General features: G+C 43.0%; 1 protein-coding gene across 5 annotated transcripts in view; it reads left to right on the top strand.

Moving 5' to 3' along the window:
• Positions 1–19,246, top strand: part of tmc5 (transmembrane channel like 5) — a 261,115-nt gene that overhangs the window by 177,768 nt on the left and 64,101 nt on the right. For all 5 annotated transcript variants that reach the window (XM_087998078.1, XM_087998077.1, XM_087998074.1 and 2 more), the window contains 3 exons: positions 15,737–15,906; positions 17,529–17,604; positions 17,807–17,904. In XM_087998078.1, the coding sequence (XP_087854204.1) occupies positions 15,737–15,906; positions 17,529–17,604; positions 17,807–17,904 (344 nt within the window). The remainder of the gene's footprint in view (positions 1–15,736; positions 15,907–17,528; positions 17,605–17,806; positions 17,905–19,246) is intronic.

Below are 19,246 nucleotides of genomic sequence, written 5' to 3'. Positions count from 1 at the left end.
GATTGAGAACGTGAAAGCCCATGAAATTCATAGAAACTTGGTGAGATGGATCAGAAACTGACTTAGTGATAGGTCACAAAGGGTAGTGGGAGAAGGCTGTTTAAGTGACTGGAGGCCTGTATCCAGCAGTGTATCAGAAGGATTCCTATTGTTTGTTATATACATAAATGATATAGATGAAAATGTTGGGGGAACATTAAGTGGGTTTCCAGATGACACCAACGTTTTCTTTATAGGATTTTTTATTGAAAGAAAAAGATTTTTTATAAAATTATAAAATTGCAACAACAATAACCCAACAAAAACACTACTCTACATATATTAAACAAAAAAAAGAAATAGCAACACAAGCAAAACACACCTATACTCATGTGCAAGACGAACAAGTCAGTAAAGGCGATTAATAAATAAATAAAGCGGCTCAGCACAATGAAACATTAGCTCCTGACCTCCAACAGCATTGAGTATTACACATGAATTTATTCAAAATTCTTCCTTCAAAAGCATCATATTCACAAAATCAGGTCGTCATGGCTACACAAAAGCCCTAGTTAAGATGGCAGGTAAATATATATCCAGACTGTACAAAAAGGGCTGCCATATTAAAAAGTTTTTTTCCCATGACCGTCTCATGAAGATAAACCAGATGGGCCCAGGAGAAGAGAGATAAGGTCCCTCTTAACGTCGATCCCCAAGACCCTCGCTATTACTCCTGCCACAACACTCCAATACGTGCGGAGCCTGTGGCAAGACTACAAACAATGAGTGAGCGTACCAATACTTATTTTACACTTCGGACATAATGAAGATATTCCCACCTTAAATTCTACAAAATGGTCTGGGGCCAACTGAATCCTATGCAGAATCTTTAGCTGTACGGCATGGGTCCTATTACAGATCGAAATCTTTCTCGCATTTTCACAAATGTCCTCCCATGTCACCTTAGAGATCTAAACCCTTTTCTCTCTTTCCCAGACCCCACAAAGCCACTCAACGTCTTCTGAAATGTGGAGGATGAATCATAGTTCCCCTTTAAATGGTCACTGGGGTAGGGGGGTGTCGTGGAAACTAAATCGACTTGACTCCACTGTTAGCAAGAGCAAAGAAAGGAGCTTTATTTAAATTCTGCAGAATTGACTCTAGTACATTCAGCTAGATGCCTCAATGTAGGGAGTACTGAGCATTGTTCAGATGCTTGTCTTATACTGTTTCTTATCACGCTCTCAAGGCAAAGACTGGGAGAACTCAGGTTGTCATTCTCTCATCCCCTGGTCTTAGACATAACAGTTCTTCAGCTTTCGCTGAGTTCGACTATCATAACATATAATAAAGAGTACTAACAGAGAGAGTACTTATAGCATGAGGCACCCTCTTCTCCGTAACAGATCTGTCGGAGTCGGTCAAAAGCACGGTCCCTTTTTGAATAAAATCCCCAAACTGAAAAAAATGAAAAAAACAGCTAAACCATACTTATGGGTTATTTGGTCAAAGGACATCATTATTTCACCTTCACATAAATCACTCAAACAGAAGATTTCCCTAGCTGCCCAAAACTTAAACTTAGGGTCCATTATCCCCGGTGGAAAACCCGGTGTACCAACTGTAGGCGTAAGAAAAGATGTTTGGATATGTTACTCTTACTCTGCCCTCCACCCTTTGACAGTATTAATAATTATCGGATTACGACAATATTCCTGAACTGTCTTCAGTTTATCTAAGAACGACAGGCTAATGAGGGGACATTTTGCCAAGGAGGCCTCAATATCAAGCTATATTGACGTTGGGTTCTCACTAACAAAAGATAAAAGGAAACTTAGTTGATATCTTTTAATATCCGGGAGGTCCACTCCCCCCAACCCATATAGACAACTGCAATTTCACCAACTTAATGAGAGGCTGCCAGATAAAGGAACTAAACCAACCATTAAGTCTCTGAAATGATTGCCCAGGAAAAATTAAAGGGAGCATTCTTATACGGTATAGCAAATGGGAAAGGATATTTATTTTAATAAGAGCTACTCAGCTGAGCCAGGATATTGAAAGCACCTCCCACAGCTGAAGATCTTCCTTCACCCTATCAAGCAAATGGGCAAAATTGGCCTTAAACAACCAATCAAAGACAGTAGTAACAAAGATGCCTAAATAAAGAAACCTCCCTGTAATGGAAAATTATCCATTTACAGTGAAATTAATTATCCATTTACTGTGAAATTTGAAAGAGAATGCTTTTTTAAAATTTAATGCTGTGCTGAACTTTGTGAGCAATACTTTGATGAAGGTCTGCAGTCAGCTTATCTCTGTTGGAATTCTGTAAACATTCAACTTGATCTTGCAATAGTCGAACTCAGCGAAAGCTGAAGAACTGTTATGTCTAAGACCAGGGGATGAGAGAATGACAACCTGAGTTCTCCCAGTCTTTGCCTTGAGAGCGTGATAAGAAACAGTATAAGACAAGCATCTGAACAATGCTCAGTACTCCCTACATTGAGGCATCTAGCTGAATGTACTGGAGTCAATTCTGCAGAATTTAAATAAAGCTCCTTTCTTTGCTCTTGCTAACAGTGGAGTCAAGTCGATTTAGTTTCCACGACACCCCCCTACCCCAGTGACCATTTAAAGGGGTCCTGTGATTCACCCTCCACATCAAACCCTCCTGAGTCCCCCGTAGCATGGCCTCTGATTTTGAGAAATTAATCTTAGAACCCAAAAAGGAGCCAAATGAATTGATACATTGTATCAAATTGGGTACCGCAACCATTGGATTCAACAAAAAGACAAGAACATCATCCGTGTGTAACATGATCTTATGTGATTTTGATCCTATTCTCGGGGCAGCTGACTGAGGATCCCTGTGGATAGCCTCTGCTAGCGGCTCAATATAACAAGTGGTGGTGAGAGGGGACAAGCTTGAATCATATTCAGTAACCTCCTGACATTATTGGAGGATCTCCGGCTTTTATTAAAACCAATCTGGTCTCCTTCAACAATGAAAGGCAGCACAGATTCCAATCTTAATGCAAGAACCTTGGACAAGATTTTAAAATCAGATTTACAAGTGAGATGGTCCGAAAGGAGGCACATTCCTCCAGGGACTTCTCTTTAAGGATAAGAGAAAAATTAGCCGTCAGGGCCAGGCGCCTTCCCACTCTGCATCTGCTCACAGCCTCCTGTACCTTTTGCACTGTTCAAGAGGCATTAAAAGGAAAGATGCCTGTTTGGAGGTAGCACCTGGAAGATCCAGGTTCATAAAGAAGGACTCCATCTTAGCCCATCCATCCTCACAACGTTCAGACTAGTATAGTTCAAAATAAAATTTCTGAAATGCAGCATTGATCTTTTTAGAATTGCAAGTAACCATGCCAGTCCCATCCCTAATTGAGGTAATGAATTGGGGGGGGGCATTCTTTTTCCTGGCAAGAAATGCTGGTTACCTGCCCAACTTGTCACCACGCTCAAACAGTCTTTGACTCACGAAAGAAAGTTCTTTCCCTGCTGTCTGCATGAGCATGGAGTTCAAACTGGACCGAAGAGCTGGAGCCCGCTGCAGCTTAGCCACTGATGATCTATCAAAAGCTGCCTTTTTGGCTAGCTGCACCTCAAGCCTTATGTTGTTTCTGACTGACAGAATAAGAAATAATTATTCCCCTGGCATAAGCCTTAGCTATTCCCAAAGAATAGATGAGTTACTGGCAATACCTGAATTAGTTAAAAATACCTTAAATTCATAAAGAAATATTCGATGAACTTACTGTCCTTAAGAGTAAAGGGATCCATTTGTCAGTGCCTAGAGCCTGTAACATTGCCCTTAACCTCAATCTCTAGCATGGTCAGAAATAGTGATATTTCCAATTGTACAAGATGTTACTGAATCTAAGGAGAATGCAGGGAGCTCGGAAAAGATTAATCCTAGTATGGATTTGTGCGGATTAGAAATGAACATCAAGTCCCTACCTGTGGGGTGGAGACGATTCCAGATATCCACCAATCCCAGTTCCGCACATAGTTGCCTAGATTGTAAAGAAAGTGTTTAGGGGCCTCTCGACATTCTATCCACCGTGGGATCCATGAGACAATTAAAGTCTCCCCCTATAATAATCTGCTGTAGTGCAAGAGCCCTCAGTTTGGAGAAGGCATCTATCAAAAATTTAAAGGGATGTACCGGGGACAATAAATATTCAAAATACCATTCTCTTCTCCATGTACAGTATTGAGGTTTTAAGAATGATGAACCGCCCAGACTCATGTTTAATCTGATCTAACACCTTAAATGGACAATTCTTCCTAATAAGTATGGCCAATCCCCTACTCCTAGTGGTGAAGGAGGAGAAACACACCAGATCAAACCCACCTTACTGCAATTTCAGATGTTCCTTATCATCAAGGCGTGTCTCCTGTGAAAGGGCAATGTCCACTCTCTCCTTTTTCCCTCTTTACTGGTGATTCCTCCCTTTAATATTCCAGGTACACCATCTGAGGACACAATTAGCCATGACTCTCTATAACGACATTTGAACTCCAAAAAGGAAGAATTTGATGTATCAGTTGCTGAGCATAAACAAAAAAAGACACATGAAGCCTAAAAAAAATAAACTAAAACTACTACAACTAACATACTAGTAGCTACATATACAACAAACCAACAAACTAAACCAATTATAAGGCACTTAGTGAGGGGCTGTACCCCCTGCCCACAGGAGGCACTTTCATATCCCAGAAACACCTTCATAACTCCTTCCAGCTTGAGCCGTATCTCAAACTCAAACCAAAAAAAAAGATAAAATATAATATTAACAAGGAGATTAAAAATAGGCATTCTGCCCATCCTCAAATATACACTAACACCCATTGATATCAGAAAAACTTCAACAACACTTCCTTTAAGAAAAGGAAAGAGAAATTAAAAAAGGAGACATGATTGTAGACATCCTTTCAGACATCCAGTCTGTTGTAAAGCGACCAAAATGTTTTTCACTTTTTCTGGAGAGTCAAATGTGCGCACAGACCCATCATTAATGAAACGGTGCACTGCCAGATACCTCAAGGAATGCTGGATACCAAGGTCTCGCAGTCTTCTCTTGGCTTCATCAAAGGACTTCCTTTTATGACTCACAGCCTGGAAGAACATTATCCTGGAATCTTCGTGAGTTAAGGCCTGTGGATCCTTCCCCTTCATTCTGGACACCTCTGTAACTTTAACTTTGACTCTGTAACTGTGGATTAGTACTAGGGCTGCACAAGGGTGCTGGTCCAAACCGGGCCGACACGTTATGACCCAATGGGCCCTCTCAAGTTTCACCCAGCCTGACACATCCTCCAAGCCAAGGAATCGCGGCAGCCAGCACCCAAAGAACTCGCTGGCTGATGCCTTCTACTCCCTTTGGCCGCCCCACCAGGCAGAGATTCTTTCACCTTCCCCTGGTCCCGAGGTTGTCGACATGTTCCGGTAAGGTAAGGACCTGCTTCTCGAGAGCTCGAATCTGTTCCTTTAAAGAGTTGATCGCAGTCTCTGAAGCTGTAGTCCTTCATTCAACCTCCGCCTTTCAGCGTCCAAGGCCTTCCAGCTGCTCCTCGTGCTTGTGGGGCATGGTCAAGATTGGGTCCAGTCTACCACGGAACTTCTCCTTGATCAATGACTTGATCATTTCTCGTAGTTTCACAAACTCTGCAGCCATGGCCTGATGGGTGAGTTACTCAGATGAGTGGAGGGGGCTGCAGCTGTAGCTGCGGGCATATCCGATATCTCTGGTGAATGTCCCATGTATTGGGACTGATTCAAACCTTTACCTTTTGTCATATTTCTTTAATAAAACAGACTTTGTAAAAAAGTGTCTAGGTTCTACAGCTATTTAAATGCCAAATTACACAAAAATAACTTAGCTGGGGAGAGTGGAAGTGGTACTTTGCCTGAGCTGAGTTGCAGAGCTCAACAAAGCAGATCTTTCAGATCGTCGCCATCTTGGATTCCCTGACACCAAGATGGGTAAGATGATTAACAGCAAAGAAGATGAGTGCAGTTTCCAGGAAGATATAGATGGGTTGGTCAGATTATAAGAGATAGGATTTATAATCATCTAGAAAAGAATAATTTGATTAGGGATAGTCAGCATGGTTTTGTGACGAGTAGGTCGTGCCTCACAAACCTTATTGAGTTCTTTGAGAAGGTGACCAAACAGGTAGATGAGAGTAAACCGGTTATGTGGTGTATATGGATTTCAGCCAGGCGTTCGATAAGGTTCCCCACAGTAGGCTATTGTACAAAATGCGGAGGAATGGGATTGTGGGAGATTAGCAGTTTGGATCAGTAATTGGCTTGCTGAAAGAAGGCAGAGGGTGGTGGTTGATGGGTAACGTTCAACCTGGAGTCCAGTTACTTGTGGTGTACTGCAAGAATCGGTGTTGGGTCCACTGCTGTTCGTCATTTTCATAAACGACCTGGATGAGGGCGTAGAAGGGTGGGTTCGTAAATTCGCAGACGACACTAAGGTCGGTGGAGTTGTGGATAGTGACGAAGGATGTTGTAAGTTACAGAGAGATATAGATAAGCTGCAGAGCTGGGCTGAGAGGTGGCAAATGGAATTTAATGCGGACAAGTGTGAGGTGATTCACTTTGGTCAGAGTAACCGGAATGCAAAGTACTGGGCTAATGGTAAGATTCTTGGTAGTGTAGATGAGCAGAGAGATCGCGGTGTCCAGGTACACAGATCCTTGAAAGTTGCCACCCAGGTTGACAGGGTTGTTAAGAAGGCATACAGTGTTTTAGCTTCTAGTGATAGAGGGATCAAGTTCCAGAACCATGAGGTTATGCTGCAGCTGTACAAAACACTGGTGCGGCTGCACTTGGAATATTGTGTACAGTTCTGGTCACCGCATTATAAGAAGGATGTGGAAGCTTTGGAAAGGGTGCAGAGGAGATTTACTAGGATGTTGCCTGGTATAGAGGGAAGGTCTTATGGGGAGAGGCTGAGGGACTTGAGACGGTCTTCGTTAGAGAGAAGATTGAGAGGTGACTTAATTGAGACACATCAGATAATCAGAAGGCTAGATAGGGTGGACAGGGAGAGCTTTTTTCCTCAGATGGTGATGGCTAGCACGAGGGGCCATAGCTTTAAACTGAGGGGTGATAGATATAGGACAGATGTCAGAGGTAGTTTCTTTACTCAGAGAGTAGTAAGGGTATGGAATGCTTTGCCTGCAACGGTAGTAGATTCGCCAACTTTAAGTACATTTAAGTTGTCATTGGACAAGCATATGGACATACATGGAATAGTGTAGGTTAGATGGGCTTCAGATTGGTATGACAGGTCGGCGTAACATCGAGGGCCGAAGGGCCTGTACTGCGCTGTAATGTTCTATGTTCTATGTTTTAGATGGGCAGACCAATGGCAAATAGTAGTTAATCCTGATAAGAGCAAGGTAATGCACTTTGGAAGAAGAAACAAATGAGGGAATATTTAATAAATATCTGGATTCTGGGTAGCTTAGAGGAACAGAGAGATCAGGCCATGCCTGGAGTCTTGTGCAGTTCTGGTCACCTCACTACAGGAAGGATGTCATAGAGTCATAGAGATGTACAGCACGGAAACAGACCCTTCGGTCCAACCCATCCATGCCGACCAGGTATCCCAACCCAATCTAGTCTCATTTTCCAACACCCAGCCCATATCCCTCCAAACCCTTCCTATTCATATACTCAAAAAGATGCCTTTTAAAAGCTGCAATTGTATCAGCCTCCACCACTTCCTCTGGCAGCTCATTCCACACACGCACCACCCTCTGCGTGAAAAAGTTGCCCCTTAGGTCTCTTTTATATCTTTCCTCTCTCACCCTAAAACTAGGCCCTCTAGTTCTGGACTCCCTGACCCCAGGGAAAAGACTTTGTCTATTTATCCTATCCATGTCCCTCATGATTTTATATACCTCTATAAGGTCACCCCTCAGCCTCTGACGCTCCAGGGAAAACAGCCCCAACCTATTCAGCCTCTCCCTATAGCTCAAACCCTCCAACCCTAGCAACATCCTTGTAAATCTTTTCTAAACCCTCTCAAGTTTCACTACATCCTTCCAATAGGAAGGAGACCAGAATTGCACCATATTCCAACAGTGGCCTAACCAATGTCCTGTACAGCTGTAACATGACCTCCCAACTCCTGTACTCAATTCTCTGACCAATAACAGAAAGGATACCAAACACCTTCTTCACTATCCTATCTACCTGCAACTCCACTTTCAAGGAGCTATGAACCTGCACTCCAAAGTCTTTTTGTTCAGCAAAACTCCTCAGGACCTTACCATTAAGTGTATAAGTCTTGCTATGATTTGCTTTCCCAAAATGCAGCATCTCACATTTATCTGAATTAAACTCCATCTGCCATTTCTCAACCCATTAGCCCATCTGATGAAGATCCCATTGTACTCTGAGGTAACCTTCTTAGTTATCCATTACACCTCCAATTTTGGTGTCATCTGCAAATTTACTAACTAAACTTCTTATGTATACATCAAAATCATTTATTTTAATGACGAAAAGTAGAATACCCAGCACCGATCCTTGTGGCACTCCACTGGTCACAGGCCTCCAGTCCAAAAAAAAACCCTCCACCACCACCCTCTGTCTTCTACCTTTGAGCTAGTTCTGTATCCAAGTGGATAGTTCTGCCTGTATTCTATGAGATATTACCTTGCTCACCAGTCTCTCATGAGGAACCTTGTTGTACGCCTTACTGAAGTCCATATAGATCACATCCACCACTCTGCCCTCATCAATCCACTTTGTTATTTCTTCAAAACTCAATCAAGTTTGTGAGACATGAATTTCCATGCACAAAGCCATGTTTACTATCCCCATCAGTCCTTGCCTTTCCAAATACATGTAAATCCTAACCCTCAGGATTCTCTCCAACAACTTGCACACCACCGAGGTCAGGCTCACTGGTCTATAGTTCCCTGGCCTTTCCTTACCACCTTTCTTAAATAATGGCACCATGTTAGCCAACCTCCAGTCTTCCAGAACCTCACCTGTGACTACTGATGATACAAATATCTCAGCAAAGGGCCCACCTCCCTAGCTTCCCACAGATTTCTAGGGTATGCCTGATCAGGTCCTGGGGATTAATCTACCTTTATGCGTGATAGCACTGGAGGGAGTACAGAGGATGTTGTCTGGGATGGAGATATTGAGCTATAAGGAGAGACTGGATGGGCTTGGATTGTTTCCTTTAGAGCAGAGAAGGCTGAGGTGAATAAGATCATGAGGGGTATGGACAGGCTGAATAGAGAGCAGCTGTTCCCATGGTTGAGGAGTCAATCACAAGGGGGTGTAGGTTTAGGGTAAGAGGCAGGAGATTCGGAGGGGATTTGGGCAAAAAATCTTTTTCACTCAATGAGAAACTGGAATGCACTGTGTGGAAAGAAAATGGAGGCTGGGAACATTACAACCTTTCAAAATATTTGGACGAGCACTTCAAATATCATAACATTCTTTACTCAGAGAGAGTAGTAAGGGTATGGAATGCTTTGCCTTCAACGGTAGTAGATTCGCCAAGTTTAAGTGCATTTAAGTCGTCATTGGACAGGCATATGGATGTACATGGAATAGTTTAGGTGGGATGGGCTTCAGATTAGTATGACAGGGCGGCGCAACATCGAGGGCTGAAGGGCCTGTACTGCGCTGTAATGTTCTATGTTCTATGTTCTAGCATTCAAGGATATGGGGCAAGTGCAGGAAATTGGGATTACCATGCATTTAGTGGCAGTTATATCAGTGCAGACTCGATGGGCTGAATGGCCTTTTCTGTGCTGAATGAATCTATGAATCACAGCTGGAATATTGTGAACAGATCCCTTATCTAAAGAAAAATATCCTTGCATTGGACACAGTCCAAACAAGGGTCAATAAGTTGGTTCTGGATTTTCTTACATGGAGAGGTTAAACAGGTTGTACTTGTACTCATTGAAATTCAGAAGAATGAGAGGCACCCTCATCTAAACTGTCAGATTCTTTTTTAATTTAACCTATTTTTCTGTTCAACCTGCTCAGAGATGTTACTACACACCTCTGGAGCAGATGGGTCTTGAATGCAATCTCTCAGTCCAGGGGTAGAGACACTATCCCTGCACTGCAGTCATCAGATTCGTTGAAGGCAAGATGGATTCAGAAAGGCTGTCTCGAACTGAGGAGAGTCGAGGACCAATGGGGTTGTAATCTTGGAACAAGGGGTCACCCATTTAAGACAGAGATCAGGATGAATTTCTTGTCTTAGAGGGTAATGAGTTGGTGGAATTCTTTACTGCAGGGGTTGTCAAGGATGGGTCATTAAGTATATTCAAGGCTGAGATCAGTGAGGAATCGAAGGTAATGGGGTGAAGGTAGGAAATTGGAGTTCAGGTTTGTCAGATCAGCCATGAAGTCATTGAATGGCCTACTGCTATTCGTACATCTTACAAATAAGCTTTTATTAGTTTTAAGGACGTCGTGCTGAAATGCAATAGAATGTTATTGAAAATCAACAATAAGTTATTGTTTGAAAGCATGCATGAAAATATTTCCTGGTAAATTGTGAATTGCTTCTGAAAATAAAAGAAGAATGAAGAAGAAGGCTTATATGAGGATGAGGCATGAAGGCTCAGTTAATTAGCCAGAAAAGATCTAAAGAGAGAGCTAAGAAGAGCCAGGAGGGGACATGAGAAGTTGTTGGTGGATAGGATCAAGGAAAACCCTAAAGCTTTCTGTTGGTATATCAGGAATAAAAGAATGACGAGAATAAGATTAGGGCCAATCAAAGATAGTAGTGGGAAGTTGTGTGTGGAATCTAAGGACATAGAGGAAGCACTTAATGAATACTTTTTGTCAGTATTCACAATGGAAAAGGGCAATGTTAGTGAGAATACAGCGATATAGGCTCCAAGATTGGATGGGGTTGAGGTTGACAAAGAGAACATTTTAGCAATTTTGGAAGATCTCAAAATAGATAGTACCCCTGGACTGGATGGGATTTATTGCCAGGGTGGGATGGATCTTTGAGAATGCTGGTGGCCTTTCCTTGACAGCGGGCCTGGTAGATGGATCCTATAGATGGGAGGTTAGCCTTTGTGATTGTCCGGGCCGAGTTCACCACTCTCTGTAACTGTCTCCGATCTTGAATGGTACAGTTGCCATACCAAGTAGTGGTACATCCAGACAGAATCCTCTCGATGGTGCATCTCTAAAAGTTGGCAAGGCTATTCACCGTCATGCCAAATTTCCTTAGCTGCCTGAGTGAGAAGAGACGTTGTTGGCCTTTGAAGAGTCCAACAGTCCACATGAAGGGTCCAAGAAAGCTTGTTGTGGATGACCCCTCCCGGGAGCTTGACACTCTCCACTCGTTCCACCTCTGTGCTGTTAATGTGTAGGGGGGGGCATGAGTACAATCCCGCTGAAAGTCAATAATGCGTTCCTTTTGCTGGCATTGAGAGCTAGGTTGTTCTCAGTGCACCATTTTTCCAGGGCTTCCACCTCCCGTCTGTAGTCCGTCGCCAACTGAGATTCAACCGACTATGGTGGTGTCATCAGCGAACTTGTAAATGGCATTAGTCTGGTATTTGGCAACACAGTAGTGGGCATACAGTGAATACAGTAGGGGGCTGAGTGCGCACCCCTGGGGTGCTCCAGTGTTGAGTCTAGATTAGAGTGGTGCTGGAAAAGCACAGCAGATCAGGCAGCATTCGAGGAGCAGGAAAATCGACGATTCGGGCAAAAGTCCTTCATCAGGATTAGAGGCAGGGTGCCTGCAGAATGGAGAGATACCTTAGTGTCTCTCCACTCTGCAGGCACCCTGCCTCTAGTCCTGATGAAGGGCTTTTGCCTGAAACGTTGATTTTCCTGCTCCTCAGATGCTGCCTGATCTGCTGTGCTTTTCCAGAACCACTTTAATCTAGACTCTGGTTTCCAGCATCTGCAGTCCTTGTTTTTACCTTGCTCCAGTGTTGAGTGTTAGTGAGGATGAAATATTGTCCCCAGTCTTCACTGATTGTGGCCTGTGGGTCAGGAAACTGAGGATCCAGTTGCAGAGAGTGGGGCTTAGTCCGAGATCACTAAGTTTAGTAATCATTCTTGAGGTAAAGCAGTTAATGTGGTGTATATGGACTTAGAACATAGAACATAGAACAATGCAACACAGAACAGGCCCTTCGGCCCATGATGTTGTGCCGAACATTTGTCCTAGCTTAAGCACCTATCCATGTACCTATCCAATTGCCGCTTAAAGGTCACCAATGATTCTGACTCTGCCACTCCCACAGGCAGCGCATTCCATGCCCCCACCACTCTCTGGGTAAAGAACCTACCCTGACATCCCCCCTATACCTTCCACCCTTCACCTTAAATTTATGTCCCCTTGTAACACTCTGTTGTACCCGGGGAAAAAGTCTTTGACTGTCTACTCTATCTATTCCCCTGATTATCTTATAAACCTCTATCAAGTCACCCCTCATCCTTCGCCGTTCCAATGAGAAATGGGCTAGCACTCTCAACCTATCCTCGTACGACCTATTCTCCATTCCAGGCAACATCCTGGTAAATCTCCTCTGCACCCTCTCCAAAGCTTCCACATCTTTCCTAAAATGAGGCGACCAGAACTGCATACAGTACTCCAAATGTGGCCTTACCAAGGTCCTATACAGCTGCAACATCACCTCACGACTCTTGAATTCAATCCCTCTGCTAATGAACGCTAATACACCATAGGCCTTCTTACAAGCTCTATCCACCTGAGTGGCAACTTTCAAAGATCTATGAACATAGACTCCAAGATCCCTCTGCTCCTCCACCTTACTAAGAACCCTACCGTTAACCCTGTATTCCGCATCCTTATTTGTCCTTCCAAAGTGGACAACCTCACACTTGACAGGGTTGAACTCCATCTGCCACTCCTCAGCCCAGCTCTGCATTATATCTAAGTCCCTTTGCAGCCGACAACAGCCCTCCTCACTATCCACAACTCCACCAATCTTCGTATCGTCTGCAAATTTACTGACCCACCCTTCGACTCCCTCTTCCAAGTCATTAATAAAAATTACAAACAGCAGAGGCCCCAGAACTGATCTCTGCGGAACTCCACTTGTAACTGGGCTCCAGGCTGAATATTTACCATCTACCACCACTGTCTTACTTCGACCGGTTAGCCAGTTTTCTATCCAACTGGCCAAACTTCCCACTATCCCATGCCTCCTGACTTTCCGCATAAGCCTACCATGGGGAATCTTATCAAATGCCTTACTAAAATCCATGTACACCACATCCACTGCTCTACCCTCATCCACATGCTTGGTCACCTCCTCAAAGAATTCAATAAGACTTGTAAGGCAAGACCTACCCCTCACAAATCCGTGCTGGCTGTCCCTAATCAAGCAGTGTCTTTCCAGATACTCATAAATCCTATCCCTCAGTACCCTTTCCATTACTTTGCCTACCACCGAAGTAAGACTAATTGGCCTGTAATTCCCGGGGTTATCCCTATTCCCTTTTTTGAACAGGGGCACAACATTCGCCACTCTCCAGTCCCCTGGCACCACCCCCATTGACAGTGAAGATGAAAAGATCATTGCCAACGGTTCTGCAATTTCCTCTCTTGCTTCCCACATAATCCTAGGATATATCCCGTCAGGCCCGGAGGACTTGTCTATCCTCAAGTTGTTCAAAATGTCCAACACATCTTCCTTCCTAACAAGTATCTCCTCTGGCTTACCAGTCCGTTTCATACTCTCCTCTTCAACAATACGGTCCCTCTCATTTGTAAATACTGAAGAAAAGTACTCATTCAAGACCTCTCCTATCTCTTCCGACTCAATACACAGTCTCCCACTACTGTCCTTGATCGGACCCACCCTCGTTCTCGTCATTCTCATGTTTCTCACATACGCATAAAAGGCCTTGGGGTTATCCTTGATCCTACCGTCCAAAGATTTTTCATGCCCTCTCTTAGCTCTCCTAATCCCTTTCTTCAACTCCCTCCTGGCTATCCTGTATCCCTCCACTGCTCTGTCTGGACCTTGTTTCCTCAACCTTATGAAAGCCTCCTTCTTCCTCCTTACAAGACGTTCAACCTCCCTCGTCAACCAAGGTTCCCTCACACGACCATCTCTTTCCTGCCTGACAGGTACATACATATCAAGGACATGTCGTATCTGTTCCTTGAAAAAGTTCCACATTTCCACGACATCCTTCCCTGACAGTATATGCTCCCAATTTATGCTCCTCAGATCCTGTCTTACAGCATCGTATTTACCCTTCCCCCAATTGTAAAACCTACCTTGTTGCACGCACCTATCTCTCTCCATAACCAAGGTGAAAGTCACAGAATTGTGGTCACCATCACCAAAATGTTCACCCACTAACAAGCCCATCACTTGTCCCGGTTCGTTACCAAGTACCAAATCCAATATGGCCTCCCCTCTGGTCGGACAATCTACATACTGAGTTAGAAAAGCTTCCTGGACACACCGCGCAAACACCACCCCATCCAATCTACTTGAATAAGGCATTTGATAAGGTTCCACACGGTAGGCTATTGCACAAAATGTGGAGTTCGGGATTGAAGGTGATTTAGCAGTTTGGCTCAGAAATTAGCTAGCTGAAAGAAGACAGATGGTGGTGGTTGATGAGAAATGTTCATCCTGAAGCTCAGTTACCAGCGGTGTGCTGCAAGGATCTTTTCAGGTCACTGCTGTTTGTCAATTTTATAAATGATCTGGATATGGGCGTAGAGAGATGGATTAGTAAATTTGTGGATAATGCCGAAGAATGTTGTGGGTTACAGAGGGACGTAGATAAGATGCAGAGTTGGACTGAGAAGTGGCAAATGGAGTTTAATGCGGAAAAGGTAGTTCACTTCGGAAGAAATAACAGGAATGCATAATAAAGGATTAATGGTAAAATTCTTGGCAGTGTAGATGAACAGAGAGATCTCGGTGACCAGGTGCATAAACCCCTGAAAGTTGCTACCCAGGTTGGTAGGGTTTTAAATAAGGCATATGGCGTGCTGGCGTTTATTGGTAGAGGGATTGAGTTTTGGAGCTACGATGTCATGCTTCAGCTGTACAAGATAAGGTCGTACCTGAAGTATTGCGTACAGTTCTGGTCACCGCATTATAGGAAGGATGTGGAAGCTTTGGAAAGGGTTCAGAGGAGATTTACTAGGATGCTGCCTGGTATGAAGGGAAGGTTTTACGAGGAAATGCTGAGGGAACTGAGGCTGTTTTCATTGGAGAGAAGAAGGTTGAGAGGTGACTTAATCGAGACATATAAGATAATCAGTGGGTTAGATAGGGTGGACAGGGAGAGCATTTTTCCTTGGATGGTGAAGGCTAACATGAGGGGACATAGCTTTAAATTGAGGGGTGATAGATTTAGGACAGATATCAGGGGTAATTTCTTTTCTCAAAGGGTAGTAGGGGCATGGAATGGCATGCCTGCAACAGTAGTAGATTTGCTTATGTTAAGGGCATTTAAATGGGCATTGGACATACATATGGATAATAATGGAACGGTGTAGGTTAGATCAGCATCAGATTTATTTTCACAGGTCAGCTCAACATCGAGGGCTGAAGGGCCTGTATTGCGCTGTAACGTTCTATATTCCATGTTCTAAAGAGGGATAGATCTGTTAAGATACTGGTTTTGGAAAGAACAATACACAATATTTAAGAAGTATTCAAAATTATTAAAGATACAAAACAAATCTTTTGGTTTATATTTTTATAGATTATTCAGAAAAATCCAACAGAGGAAGAATTACAAAAGCAAGCTTCAACATTGTTGTTACCTTTTGTTGTTGCAATCATCAATCTGGTCATACCTTTATTCTTCTCTTTCCTTGGCTCAATGGAAAGATTCAAATATCCCCGGGATGAGATGTATGTTCTCATTATAAGGTATTCATTTTAAATTTATCTTTCAAATAAATCCTATCGTAACAGAGGTGAATATCATCATGAGTGACCGTATTTATTTGAACACTGAAACTGATGTCATCACTGAAAAGAGCGCCTGTTTAAAAAGAGGTGAAGGAATATCCTGTTACAATAACAAACCTGCTACTGCAAATCCAGGGAATAAATGTTAACAGCATATACATACTGTAATGGTTTAAACTGCCTGCTGCAGCAACATGAATTGTAAATGGGCTACAGCAGTTGAAAGAGGCAGCTCAAGACCACCTTCTCATGAGCAGCCAGAGATGGGAATAAATGCTGACCCAGCCAGTTTCCGATCTTACTAATGAAGCAAACCAGCTCGATGTCATGAAAACCTGATATGGAAAGCAGACTGGGTACATGGTGGATTCAGCTCACCACTTGCTTCAAACAACCTCCATTTTGGAATCTGGGCATTGACATCTCAGCATGCTCCATGGGCACTGGCCACATGGACATTGGCATATGTCCCAAGCAAGTATGCAACACAGAGGGTATGTGGGGTTAGTGGTGTTGGATTTAGGATAAGTGATAGTGAGTGGGCAGGATGTCTCAGGAAATAATGAGAGTGGTAGAGAATGAGCCATGGTGGCAGGTGGATATAGTTGAAGAGATAGTGTGAGTATGAGGAATCAGAGAGAATATGGTGGAACCTAATCTGCTGGAATGGAGAGAAATATTGACATTCCTCCAGACAGCTGGGTTATAACCTCAGATCAGGCTGTCATACTCTGGAGTTGTGGTCTCCAATCCTGTTCCTGGGGGAAGAGGAAGTCCTGCATTAGCACCATTGTCCAACAAAATGTGTCACTGATTTCACCCTGCCAGCCATGTCAGGGCAAATGTCCAGAACTGTGCAGGGTAGTTTTGGACTGACAGAGCTTGTCCCCATACACAATGGGCTTTTAAAGGTGGAAGAGATGAAAGGTTTGCCAGTCAATTCCAGGATATCTGCTGCATTGTTCTGGGAATGGCGTAAGATGGGATGGACATATGACATAAACGCAGTAGAAAGTTAATGAGGTGAGTTTGGTAGGTTAGGGTGAGAGAACTTGCTTGGCTTCACAGCAACAGACCCTCCAAAAAGCTTGATCCTAATTAGACTTAGACAAAAAACATAAGGTTCAGTCCTCGCCTTTCAGTCCCATATAAATGTGGGTTACTTGAACTGCCCTCTGAAATGGTCTCACAAACCACATCTTTCAAGAGATTGGATTTGAGCTGTTCAAGGGAAAGGCCCACCACAACTTTCACACAGCAAATGGATGTGGACAATAAATGATGGCCTTGAACAATGTGCTGAAAAATATACCTTTAAAAGTTGGTTGCACCTGGTATATATATCGCCCTGACTTCAAAAGAAAATTCACTCTCGTTACTGTGCTAGACACACTGGTATATTAGGCATAAGCATTCTAAATGTAAATCTAACTTATGCATCAATTTTATACAATATGGGACATTGTGATAACAGACACTATATTGATTTTCTGTAGTACTCTGGATATGGTCATTGAATAACCACTTTGTAATGTACATTGTATAACTCTGAAGAGTAAATGAACTAATTTCTCTTACAGGAACGTTGTACTGAAAATGTCAGTAATTGGAGTTCTGTGTTACTATTGGCTGGTGACAGTAGCAAATACCGTAGAGGCATGTATCACAATACCTTTTCGATCATTGTTCATTCAATAATGTGTTGGGTTCAAGTTTGAATAAAGAAGGATATTTTTTATTCTTAGTCTCTTCAATTACTTTTAAATCTGATAATATGTTTAGTATTTATCTTCAATATTTAATACAGATATGTCAATTTTATAACATAAAAAATAAGTTATTTGTTGTTTTTTATTAGTGTTGGGAAACATTTGTTGGTCAAGATCTGTACCGACTTGTGGTGACTGATTTTATCTTCTCCTTACTGGGTTCCTTCTTTGGGGAGTTCATTCGAAGGTATGATGTAACCTTATGTTCTCTTGTTTCAAGATGTGTGAAGTAATTTTATGCAAAATAACCTAATTATTTTGATTCAATTATGAATCCAATCAATCTTTGTCAAGGGAAGGTTATGCCTGACAAATCTTTCAGGAGGTAATGAGCAAGTCAGACAATCGAGAGGGAGTGGACATGATCTACTTGGATTTCCAGAAGGTCTGAGATGAGGTGTCACTCAAGAGGCTGCTGATTAAGATAAGAGTCCATGGTGTTAGGGGCAAGGCACTGGCACAGGTAGAGGATTGACTGACTGGTAGAAGGCAGAGAGTGGAGATAAAGTATTTCTTTAGGATTGCTGCCGGTGACTAGTCGAGTTTGATAGGGGTCTGTATTGGGACTACAACTATTCATGTTAAAATTATTGAGCTGGATGAAGGAACTGAGGGCATTGTTGCTAAGTTTGAAGATAACACAAAGTTAGAGTTGAGGAAGCAGTGAGGCTGCAGAAGGACTTGGACAATTATGGGCATAGAAGTGGCTGTTGGAATACGGTATGGAAAAGTATGAGGTTATGCACTTTGGGAGGAAGAGGAGAGGAGCAGACTACTTTATATATGGGGGAGGCTTCAAAGATCTGAAGCACAAAGGAAGTTGGGAGTCCTAGTTCAGGATTCTCTTAAGGTTAACATGCAGATTCAGTTGACAGGAAGACATGCAATGTTAGCATTCATTTCAAGAGGGTTAGAATACAAGAGCAGAGACATACTGCTGAGGCTGTATAAGGCTCTGGTCAGACTGCATTTGGAATACTGTGAGCGGTCTTGTGCCCCATATCTATGGAAGGATGTTTTGGCTTTGTTGGGGATCCAGGAGAAGTTTAGCTGAATGACCCTGGGGATGAAGAGCTTGTCATATGATGAGGAGTTGAGGACTCCGGGTCTGTACCTAATGGAGTTTAGAAGAACAGTGGGTGTGGGAGTCACATTGAAACTTATGTAATACAGAGAGACCTGGATAGAGTGGACGCAGAAAAGATGTTTCCATTAGTTGGAGAGACTAGGACTTAGGGGTACAGCCTCAGAGTTAAGGGATGACACTTTAGAACTGAGTTGAGCAGGATCTTCTTTAGCCAGAGGATGGTGAATCTGTGCAACCCATTGGTACAGAGGGCTGTGGAGGCCAAGTCATTGAGTGTATTTAAAACAGAGATGGATAGATTCCTGATTGCTAAAGGGGACAAAGGAGAAGGCAGGAGAAGGGGTTGCAAAAGATATTAGCTAAGGCGGAATGCCAAAGTAGACTGGATGGCTTAACTTTGCTCCTATTATGATACGAAAGTTGGACAACTTTAGGAAGAGTT

Source organism: Chiloscyllium plagiosum, unplaced genomic scaffold (genome assembly GCF_037043375.1).
Source record: "Chiloscyllium plagiosum isolate Xiang-an unplaced genomic scaffold, Cpla_swu_hap1 HiC_scaffold_20, whole genome shotgun sequence".
Taxonomy (NCBI): Eukaryota; Metazoa; Chordata; class Chondrichthyes; order Orectolobiformes; family Hemiscylliidae; genus Chiloscyllium; species Chiloscyllium plagiosum.
Note: the sequence above shows the minus strand (reverse complement) of the source record. Positions and strands in the feature narration are given on the sequence as shown.